Raw genomic sequence first — 12,122 nt, forward strand, 5'->3', positions numbered from 1 at the left:
GAGTTGGTGTGCCTTCTGTTCTAATCTTCTCCCACATCCTTTTCTCTGAATTCCCTTCGAACTCAACACCAAACAGTCGAGAGCTTACCTCGTCTCTAATTATTTCCTGTTCAAAATTTTTGTCTTTTTGGAAGGTCTGTAAGGTTCTCAAGGACACGGTCCATGTCTTTTGTTTCTTTTGAATCTCATTACAGTGCCTAGTAGAGTGTTGGGCATGTAATCTTTATTCAAAAGCCCTGGAAATGCACGATTAGAGACATTATTTGTGTGTGCTGCTTCTAGCTTTCTTGGAGCTTCTATGATGAGTTTTCTCACCTCAGTGGTGAAAATAAAGCTTGATCCCCAGAGTGCTGGACACAGTACCTGCTGCTACTATCTTTCTTTCCCTTCACGGGAAAAGTTTGAAAAGCCAAATCTCAAAACATAGACATATTTGTTGGGAAAGTGACAGGACTTTCTGTACTTCCACAGGACACTTTTTATAAGAAATCTCCCAAACAAGACAGTCACAGAGAATCAGGCTTTGGCATGCACAGGTGGGTGGGGAAAGGCACGCCTCATTCCTCCACAGGATGGGTCTTCTGGGCCCTGGGTACCCAGATGTGTGAGTTCTTTCCCCACATGTGGCAGTATAATTATGTCAGGCCTGCAAACAGCTCAAGTTCCTCATGGCCAAGGGGATTCCAGCAGAAGCAGCTGAGATGGAAGGAAGCTGTCAGAGCAGTGGGTACATTGTCAGGATGGACTGCCATGGCATGGCGAGCCCAGAGAATGTGCTGGGTCTTTCCTCATGTAGGCCCCCAGCGGGAAGGCTTGTGGGACGTCTCTGTGCACCAGTCCTTAAACCCTCAGCTCAGGCTCCAGTCTGACTCTGAAAGCTGAGGGAGCTGGGGCCACTCAAAACGTGCCTCTCCTAGGACATGGTCCATCAGTTTCTCAAACTTCAATCTTTCTATAACTCTGTTGGAAGCATCAGGAAAGCTTCAACAATACAGATGCCCACGACTCAACCTGTGCCTACTGTGCCATAGGAGGCTGGAGTCTGTTTTCTTAATGATTCCCCTGGTGAGTTATCCAATGTCAGGCCAGGCTTGGGATCCACAGGTCAGTGTTCGCATGCCTACTTTTATTTTATATGATCCATTGCTTTATTCCAGAGTGGGCTGGGGGTGGGGGAGGTGGAGTGTACCCAAGGGACCATATTCCTGAATGTTCTTATCACTCAGAAGAAGAAGCTGCCGTTTCATGTGGACCAAATAGACAGGTTTGGTTTCGCTCCTGAAGTATCCTGAACACCTGGAGAAGAAAAATCTTCAACCTTCACGTTCCTTTGAGTGCTCATAGAATCACAGATGCTTAGCCTCGAGGCAAGTCATGGATGTGCTATGCGAATGGCTAACGCATAGCACACAGGCTGTCACACACACCTCATTCCCCTGCTCCGGGCAGACATTGCTAATCAACCATGACACTTTTCCCTGTCGAACCTAGAAAGCCTTTCAAATCCTAGCATCAGAGCTTGTGCCATGAATGAAGACTTTTTACTCACCTTGCCATTGCTACCAATAACATCCTAGTTGAATCCTCCATTTTGCTGAGCACGCTGGTTTGAATCACAGGGTATGGTTCAGAAAATGGTGGTGAGCCACATTCTCTTCTCTCTCTATTCTCTTTTCCTAGGTGAATTCATCATTGCCTTGACACGAAACGTTCTGTAAACTGGCAATTCCCAACTTTATATTTCCATCCTAGAACTCTTCATGAGCTCCAGACTTACATAGAAACTCAGAGGCTAAGAAAGCATAGAAGTCAGGTCCAGGCTCTCCTAGATATAGGAAAATGTCTGTGAATGAAAATCTCCTTGATAACAGGACTGTTTATTTCTCCGTGGGTTGCTATGCCTGGCACAGCATCTTGTATACCGCAGGTACCAGTAAATGACTGTGACTTTATATCATACATTTTCCTGCTTATATGAGTAACTCTGTTCTTCTTCTCTCGCTCTTCTTGCCTTTCCAGAGCACAACCTCCTATCACAGTGGCTGCCCCGTTCTTTGTGCCTCTCAGGCTGGATGGGGCGTGGTCGTCTGTTACATTGTGGCTCCCCAGTGAACCATTCCTCTTGGTATTTACATCCTTGTGTTACCCTCTCCCTTGGAATTTGGTATGGACCTGTGATTTGCATTAGCCAGTAGAATGTGGTGGACCGTTATACTGTGTCCGTTTCAGGTCTCAGCCTTAAGAAGGCCTGGAAGCTTTCCTTTTCGTGTTCTTGGGAGCCCTGGACTGCCATGAATCAAGTCCAGCTACCTTGTTGAGAAAAGAAACCATATGGAGAGATGACGTGAAGAGACTATGGACAGCGAGAGGAGCCCAGCCCTTCTGTGTCCAGACAGCAGCCCAGCCTTTCTTTGCAGTCCCAGCTGAGCCCAGCTGCCAGCAAATCCACCAGTTGAAAGCAGCCCCTACAAGCGACTACTGGCAAGACCAGCAGAACCCACCCCACTGAGTCAGCTCAGCTTGCAAGTATCAAGAGCAAATAGCATGTGTTAAGTCACTCAGACGTGGGGTGGTCTGGTCCACCGCAGTAGATAACTGAAACAGGGTGTGTGCTTTGACGTTACGGACCAAGGAACAGGGAACAGCCTCGGGACCTCACCTCCTGCTTTCCAGCTTTCAGCGTTGGTGCTCTGCTTTGAACGGAAGCCTGACCAGTACCAATCAAGGGCACTGTAGAGATAATTTAGTCATTTTGTTAGCACGTTGGAGTGGAAACCTTTAGGGGCATCCTCCAAATGTAAGAGCAGAAACAAGTGGGATGAGAAGCAGAAGGGAGATGGAATGGGGGCAATCTCGTTCACGCTGAAGTGACAGAGGGAGTGCATGCTCACCTCCAGCTTGAGAGGCAGTGTGAAGGGCTGGGCCTGTGCAGTAACTGGCTTCAGAAATCAGAGGTCTAGAGCTGTCTGGATTTCTCTGAGAACTAGAACTTTCTACAAAGACCACTAATAATGATTGCCATTATGGTGTGAACCTCAGGTTTCTAGTGTAGGGTGGTGTGTGTGTGTGTGTGCGTGCGTGTGTGTGTGTGTATGTGTGAGTGTGTGTGTGTGTATCAGAGAGAGAGAGAGAGAGAGAGAGAGAACATGAGCCTGAGAGAGAAAGATGAAGAGACACAAAAAGACAGAAAGAAATTTTCCTGGAGCTGAAAAGCAGATGACTTTTTTTGAAAAAGTCAGGTTTTTTTTAGAACTATTATTTCCCTTCTTCTTTATCACTCTTATTTCAGCAGCTTAGGAATCTCCATGTTTAGGGTTTGGGGTGCTGGAGAGAAAGGAGGTGGTTTCCTTTCTGGACCTGCCTAAAGGTGGAAGCTGCTGCTGACATCAAAGTTCTATCCAACCCAGGCTGAGCATCAGACAGAGCGAGGCAAACTTAGAGCGGGCCACTCCCATCCATTCCACTGTGAGTAACAGAAATGAGCAATGTAAGTGGAAACCCTGGGAGAACACTTGTCACTCAGGTGCAATGCGGCGGGTCTTACTTCATGGCAGGGAGAATGCAGGTAGAATGCATCTGCTCGTCTTTTCCCCGGGACCATCAGGCATCATCCCCACAGGACACTCACAGTTATCTATTTTTGTGCTTTGCAGATTTACACGGACATTCCTTCTGCTCTGGTGGGTCCTCCCCAAGGGCCAAACTCCAAGATCGTAACTCAGCCATAGAGACTCTTTTCCAGGCCGGAAAAAAGAAAAATCTTAAGACCCATCCTGATGAGTGGGCAGGGGCCAGAAGTTGGAGCTTTTTATGAGTAGGATGTTTGGAAAGAGATAAGGATGTTGAAAGCAGGAGTCAATGTTTCCCAAGGTTCTTTCTTAAAATACATGGTGTTGGACTTCAGGGTTGCTGACTCATCCTCAGGCCGGGCATTCCATCTTGGGGCTACTCTGTTCCCCAGGGTGCCTGGGGAGACCAGCTCCCTCCCCACCTACAGTATCCAGACACATCTGCTTTAGCTTATTAGAGAGTCAAAACAACCAGCTGTCAGCCCATCATCTTTTCCACGTAAGGACATTCCTGCTGGCTGATGCACGGCTCTCCCCAAGGGTTCGCTCCTAGACTGCCTGTGCGTCTGTGAGACTGGGAACTGAGTTTAATGATAATTTGAAGAGCCTCTTACATCCTAGTTTATGTAAATGCTCTCACATGAATAGCAAGATGTCTCTGTGGGAAATCATGGAATGACTACTGACTCATTAGATAAGCAGTGAGCCCTGGAAACAGGAAGCAGAAAACAGGCTCTCAGAGCCGACTTCATTCCCTGCTCCCTCCGCAGGTAACTCAGTATTGTAGAAAGCAGACTGGCCTCGGGGTCAGCACATCCACGTGCAACCTGCAGTCCTGCCAGATACTACCACGTGACCTGAGACAGGCTGCTGGGCCTCTCATGACCTCAGTTTCCTATTCTATAAAATGGGGATAATAATACCGCTACTGCCAGCCTCACAGGGATCTTAAAAGATCCTAATAGAATCCCGGGGTGGGAAAGCAATGTAAAGAGCATCTAAAGCTGAACTTTCCTCCTGTGAGAACACCACTAATAAGCCACACAACCTATCCTTGAACTCTTGCTGTGAAAAGGAACTCATTCTCACAGAAGGCCCAGTGTACTGCGGGATGGCTGTGATTTGTTTTGAGTTGCAGACCGCCTCCTTTGGCATTCTCCCAACTGGTTTTTCTCCTGTGGGTATACAGAAGCAAGTCCAGTGTTCTTCTGGGAGGACAGCTTTCAGATATCTGGAGGGGTACCGTGCCCTGGGTGTGGATAGAGCCGTCCCTCAGTCTTTTCCCCACCAGGCTAAGCCTTTAACTTCCTTCTCTGTCATGATTATTGTTCTCCAAAGGTACTTTAGGTAATTTATGACCCTCAAATTACCTTGTCTGGAACCAAATGTGGTATTCACGATGGTCTGAAAGGGGGAGAATTAAGTGGGATATTCACCTCCCTTGTTCTAGATGATATATCTCTGTTTATGTAGCTGAGCCTTGAATTAGCTGCTTTGGGGGGGGGGGTGGTCACATCTCAAAAATAGCTGTTCCTCCATAGTCTCCACTTCAAACACTGAATGTTCTGATGACCACTTCTTTTCTTTCCAGCTTATTCCGTCTGGTACCCAACTCAATAATTCTTAGGCCTCACCAGGACTTACCATCCATCGATCATACTACTGTCCCTTACTCTTCTTCTCCACCATGTCCTCATGTCCCTTCTTACCCAGCCGAGGCCTCATGACACATCAATACAACCATTTCCTTGAATGCACTCCCAGTTCCTTTCTCTCTCTCTTTCTCTCTTGCCTGGCAAAATCCCAACGCTGATTCAATCCTACTCTCTGTCTCTTCTTGCCCTGCATCCACAGAGTTGAAGCTGGCTAGAGAAAACACAGAAATAGGTCAACTGGCCTAAGTGAACTTCATGACCAGTAACCTCAAGGGGGCCCGTGGAGCTGCCCAATAACCATCCTCTACTGGCCTAGTTTGGGCATTCAAAGTCATCTATCCTTAAACCGCCACCACCTCCATCCCCACCTTCACCTTCAGTGGATGACCTTGCCTCCTCCACTCAGGCTCCCACATGCTGCCCCACCACGTCTCCCCACCTGCCCATATCTGCCCAGTGCTCTGCCTTCCCTCCGTGAGTGGGCTTCTGTGCTCCTAATCTAAGACCAAACTCTCCGGGTGTGCACTAGATCCTTGCCATCTGGTTTACAGGAACTTTTGCCCCCAGGCCCCACACTCCATCACTAATTTCCTGTTTCTACAGGACCATTTCCATCCTATATAACCACAACGTTATTTTTTCTCATCTGAAAAAACAAAAACAAAACACACAACAACAGGAAAATGCTTTCTTCTTATTTCCAGATAAGGAAAACTAAAAGTTTGGAACCTGCCCAAGGTCACAGACCTGGAAGTGGGGGGTCAGTTTGCATAACCCCAAAAGCCCACCCAAATGAGATTTCGTGGCTGCAGAGGCCAGAGCAGCAATGTCTCAAGCCACCACTCTGGTTTGAGTGGCTGAACTCAGGCAAGGGAATATTTTGCCAAGGACATCCAGGCCAGCTTTGCCGTTCCTGGGCACTCTTGGGACAGCAAGAAAAGACGGAGCTTTTCAAGTGAGAAGGGGACTTGCTGGGTCTGTAGGGGCCTGTTGAGCTGCTGAAACTCTGTCTTGACTGACTGGCCCAGCAGTGTATGGATGAAGGGGCTGTTTCCAGAACTCCAACCCAGCCTAAGCTGGGTGAGAGGGTGGCCATGATGGCAGATAGACGGGCAGGCAAGGGGTGGGGCGGAAGCACCAATGTCACACTCCCCAGTACAGAGATGACACTTCATAAATCTCGCAGGCCCAGCCCACGCTGGCTCACTAATGCTGCCTGGATCTCATGTCCAGGTGGAAAGTGACAAGTAATGTGGCCAGCTGCCCTGCAAAGTGATTTTGTTAGAAGGGCACAGTTCTTTCCTCCACCACTCATAAAATCCCTGTTTATGCCGACAACCCAGAACAGCTCAGGCTAAAGGGGTTTTCCTCCTGAAACATCAGATACATAACTACCTCCAGATCACAGACCTTCGGCCATCAACCCTCTCCCTTCCCCTCTCTGCTCCCAAAGATTCTTCCAGAATACGAGCCCATTTGGCTTTGAGATGTTCAAGTCCATGGGGCAAGTTGGAATTTTCAGACTTGCATGCATGTACTGCCTCTTGTTTGTGTATCTGCCAAAACCAGTGTTGGCTTTAGTCATACTATCTCTTTAAAGCCCTCTTTCAAAAGGGACAGACTGAGTCACTTACTTATCTGTCACAGCCTGCATGAACTCATCCAGTAGGTCATCATATTCCTTCCCACGGACACGCTGGTGTTTCAGGCCGATGTACAGAGGGTCTCTGAGCAGCTCCTGGAACAGACAAGATCCATTTTCTCAAGTGTCTTGGTTTATCAGGAAAGACCAGGGGGTAGGAGGGGAGGAAGGAAGAGGAAGCTGGCTGCCCCCCCTTCGCCCCCAAGGTGTCACTCAGAAAGGGTCTGAAGGCTAAGTTCCCGACTGAGGGTGGGCTCCAAGGTGGTCTCCTCTTTAGGAGCCAAGGATGCTTTGAACAGGCAAGTCTCTTTTAGACACAATCTTGCAACCTCTGGCTGCAGCTCTGGGTTTCTTTCAGGGATTCTCAGCAGCGACATTTGTTGCTATTTTGATTTGGATAATTCTTTGATGTGAGGGCATGTGTATATTGTAGAATACTTAGCAGCATCTCTGATCTCCAGCCACTAGACGTCAGTAGCACTCCCGGTTGTGACAATAAAAAATGTCTGCAGATATTGCCAAATGTCTTCTTGGAGAGGGGGCAAAATCGCCCCTGCTTGAGAATCACCATAGGCAGCATCTGGATTGAGGTATTGGGTCTCATCCAAAGCCACTGATCTGGAGTCAAATTAGAAACACTCCCCCACTCTCTCCCTACCTTCCTTTCTTCCATGAAATCTTACTGAATCCTTACCATGTGCCTGGTACTGGGTTAGGCCCTGGGGATAGAAGGACGAGAATGATACAAGCAGAAACTTCAGTTCAAGAAAGATGCCCACCCTAATGCCAGCCTGTGTTAGGTGACGCCACCTCTTGGAGTTCTTTGGCACAGTGCGTACATGGGACATGTTTATTGATCATCTATGACTGCTGACATTGGGCCTCGCTGGGAATTTGTCGAAGAGTAAGAAAAGGTTGTTGCCTTCAAGGTTCTCACAGTCTATTGCAGGTGGCTGGTGAGCAAATGAATACACACTTTGGAACAAAGTGCGGCACATGGCAGCACAGAGAAGGAGAGAAACAATTCCCACTGGGGGACGGTGGGTTGAATCACGGAGGAAATGGTTGGGCATTAAAAGATGGACAGATTTAGACTGGTGGGCTGGGCCTTCCAAGCTGAGAAGTCAACACAGATAAAGGCGGGGGGCTGGAGGTAGAAGGAGGAAAAAGTTCCTTGTGTGTTTAGGAAACAGTAAGTAATTTCCACGTGTTAGAGTCTATCTCACAAAAAACGCCAGCTCCTTGAGGACAAGGGTGGGTGTTATCCTCCTCTCCATCTGAACTTCTACTGCAGGATTCAGAGATAAGGATGCCATGGGCTGGGTCCTCAAGGGGCTTAAAGTCAAGTTTCACCTCCACCACTGACTAGCTGCGTGACCTCAGGCAAATCATATGACCTCTCGGAACCTTCTTCTCATCTGTCAAATGGGGATAAAATACCAACTGCCCAGGATGATTCTAACGAGTAAATGAAATAATGTATGTGAAAGAGCTTTGTGAATTATAACATACACTAAAAAGTAATGGAAGTAGCTTTAACTTTCATAGGGTTTCCAGTGTGCCACATACTAAGAAATATTCTAAGAACTTGAATCTTCCCTGTGAGGTATGGTGTTGGGATGTGCAGCTCAGAACTCCCTTAAGAGAACCTGCCAAGGGAGGGTAATTGGTGGACAGCCTTCAGCTGCCACACCTCCCTGGGCTGCTACTATCTCATGACTAAGCATGCGGACCTAGGATAGGCCGGTCCTGCCCAGCTGAGGCTCCTCTCAGGCCATCTTTCCGTCATTCACTGGCCTGAGACTTTCCCAGGGCTGCACTGCAGGCAGAGAGCTCGGTCTCCCTCCTTCCTTCTCTCGTTTCACAGGTGTCCTCTCGGAAGTTTCCACCCACCTGCCAACTACTCCTGCTCCCTCTCTTTCTTCTTCACGTGTATTTTCCCCAATACACCTCTCACACCTCTGTTTTGTAGAGGACCTGAGTGGACGTAGAGGTCGGTCTCGTTATTTCCCCTATTTTACAAAAATGGGGCAACAAAACACAGAGAGGTGAAACAACCTGGCCAGACCTTGGGCTAGTAAGCGGAAGAGCCAGGATTCAAATTCAGGCTGCCTGGCTCCACAGTCCATGAGCTTACCCACTGAGCCACACTGCTTAAGTGGCTCTTTTGTACATCAAGCAGATTGACTTATTTTTTTGTTAAAGACACTGCTCTAGGTCCATATTGTCTTGATGGCACTATAGGAGATGTTTGGGCAAAGGTGAGGGGGACAACAAAGAACAGGAAATAATCTGCCTTCCCAGACTCTCACCAGCAATCAATCCCAGGGTCCATGTAGCCTCAGGTGGGTTTAGTGCTTTCTCCAGGTCACCACAGGTCTACATTAGAAAGACAGTGGGTCCTAATCTTTTCTCAACCTCTCACCCCTGGATTATATATCCTTGAGATTATTTAGGATTCTGCCTTGGTAGTTGTGTGTGTGTGTGTGTGTGTGTGTGTGTGTGTGTGTGTGTGACTAAAGGATGAAAGGAGGACATATATGGTCCCTACCCTTCCATGTGCCACCTTCAAAGTGACCATCTAAAAGCCAGTTAGAGGCAGTAAACATCCAGGCAAGGGGGGGACAATAAAGTAAATGATGGTATAATGACTTCATGGATAGCTAGACAGTCATTCAAATGGGTGGTTTTTTTGACTATGCAGACACCCGGACAAATGTAGATGAGATTCTTTAAAGTGAAAAAAGCAAGATACAAAATGGCACAGACATCATAACTTCAACTGTCTAAAACACACACACGTACAACCTGGAAGGGATACACAAAAATGATAAAAATAGAGTAACTCTTGGCATTTGCAGAAAACATTTGCTCTTTTAGTTCTCATACAGATGAAAAGGTCCATGGTAAGTTATAATGTGTAATGTTGCCAAGTCACAGATCTGACCGGTGGTGCATCAGGCCGCAAAGAGTAAATTTCTCAGTGCTGTGTATGTGTTTTCTGGGGCATATCAAATTCTCCAGTGGTACTAAAGAATTTTAGGATTTTCCAGAAATTTCTCAGTATATTTGCATTTAAGATGAAAGGTCAACCATAATGAGGTAATGTTGAGCTATAAGGGTGACTATACAAAGCTTTAAAAAAGTCCTTATATTTACTTTTAAAAATATATTTTTATTAAAATATAGCTCACATACAATATTATATTAATTTCAGGTATACATCAAGTTATTTAACAGTACCCACCGGGCACTATACAGAGTTATTACCATATTACTGATTATATTCCTTATGCTAAAGAAGTGATCACCATGGTAAGTCCAGCAACCGTCTGACACTGTACCAAGCTATCATATTATTATTGACTATATTCCTAGGCTGTACATTACATCCCTAAGACTTATTTGTTTTATATGTGGAACTTTGAACCTCTTATTCTTCTTCGTCTTTTCTTCCCCTTTTACATTTTTCAATTACAGTTGACATTCCATATTATTTTATATTAGTTTCAGGTGTACAGCATAGTGGTTAGACATTTATGTAATTTAGGAAGTGATCCCCCTGACTAGGCTAGTACCCACCTGGCACTATACATAGTTACTACCATATTGTTGATTATGTTCCCTATGCTGTACTTTATATCCCTATTTTGTAACTACCTATTTTGTGCCTGTTTTGTAACTACCAAGTTGTATTTCTTAATCCCTTCCCGTTTTTTACCCACCCCCTCCCAACCCCTGTCCCATCTGGCAACCATCAAAATGCTCTCTGTATTTATGAGTTTATTTCTGTTTTGTTTGTTTGTTTATTTTGTTGTTTAGATTCCACTTGTAAGTGAAATCATATGACATTTTTCTTCCGCAGTTTGACTTACTACACTTCAGCACAATACCCTCTAGGTCCATCCATGCTTATATTTACTTTTATAATAAGATGTTTTATGCCTGAAATATTTCAAAACTAAGCCCACAAAAAATTGGAAAGTTTCCATATGGAGATGACACTGAAAAATAGCTTCTTGTATTTGTATAGAACTTTTAAGCAATTCACTCCTTCTGGATCAGAAGTTAATTTGACCCTTCTGTCTTACATATTCTCATCCCCATTTTACAGATAAGGAAGGTAGAGTTCAAGGATTTAAATAAATTGCCCAAGCTCACACAGCCAGAAAACAGCTAAGCTGAAGTGGCGCCTTGCTTTGACTGGATATCATGACACAACACTTGCCGCCCAATCATCCGACGTTGTGGTGATCAGGGAATCTGGGGTGGGGGTGGGCTTCTCACCCTCGGCCTGGTCCCCTCTGAAGAGTCCAGTAGTGGCTGTGAAGGTCCAGGCTGTATTCTGCAGACCAGGCTGGAGAGCAGCGTCAGCCAAAATGGAGTGTGGGGAAAGGTCGGGTCCACATCTCGAGCCAGCTGGATCTCCTTTGGCAGGAGGGAAAGTAGTTTCTCAAAAACAGCAGAGGGAGGCATTCTCCCAGGCTGTCTTGGCACTACGTGGAACAATAGGTCCACATTCTTCCCTGTGTCCCACCGAGCGATTTGGCTGTAAGACTGACGGTCAGTGGGACTGCTAACTGGCCTGCACCCTCTCCTGGCAGCCCTCCTGTATCCTCAGGTAATGGTCAAGCAGAGAAGTTTTCAGCAGGTAATAATGCCAGATAAAATACAGGACACCCACTTAAATTTGAATTTCAGATAGGCAGTATTTTTTTTTTTTTTTTAGTATAAATACATCCCAACTATTGCCTAGAATGTACTTATGCTAAAAAATGATTAGGTCTTTGGAATTTAAGAAATCATTTAAACAATGATTAGGTCTGGAATTTACACTTAACGGGAGTCCTATGTTTTCCTTTGGTAAATCTTACAACCCTATCGAGAGACAGAAGGAATCTCGAAGTTGGCAGACCGTGTACGGCAGAGGAGAGGCCACTGCTGGGCTTGGTGGCCGTCTGAGCACCCTTAGTGTGGCCTGGCTGTAGAATTGGAAGGGGCTCTGGGCTTGAATTTAGGCTCTGTCACTGAACTAGCTCTGTGACTTCGGGAACGGTATTTAACTTCTGCATCTTCATTTTTCTTCTCGGTCAGTTGGGGATCATGATGAATCTCTATTGCACGACGCAAAGTCTTTGAGGAAAGGGGCCCTATTCATGGCAGGCCCTTAAAAAGTGTTTATGATGACAGTTGCATGAATTCTAGGATTGGGCTAGGGAGATGACGAATTACGAACTATGAATGTCTTCAAAATCA

At 46.2% G+C, this 12,122-nt stretch overlaps 1 protein-coding gene across 3 annotated transcripts in view; it reads right to left on the reverse strand.

Annotated features, from left to right (window-relative positions):
- Positions 1-12,122, reverse strand: part of ME3 (malic enzyme 3) — a 175,006-nt gene that overhangs the window by 40,700 nt on the left and 122,184 nt on the right. For all 3 annotated transcript variants that reach the window (XM_033120709.1, XM_033120710.1, XM_033120711.1), the window contains one exon: positions 6,859-6,962. In XM_033120709.1, the coding sequence (XP_032976600.1) occupies positions 6,859-6,962 (104 nt within the window). The remainder of the gene's footprint in view (positions 1-6,858; positions 6,963-12,122) is intronic.

This window comes from Rhinolophus ferrumequinum, chromosome 11 (genome assembly GCF_004115265.2).
Source record: "Rhinolophus ferrumequinum isolate MPI-CBG mRhiFer1 chromosome 11, mRhiFer1_v1.p, whole genome shotgun sequence".
NCBI lineage: Eukaryota > Metazoa > Chordata > Mammalia > Chiroptera > Rhinolophidae > Rhinolophus > Rhinolophus ferrumequinum.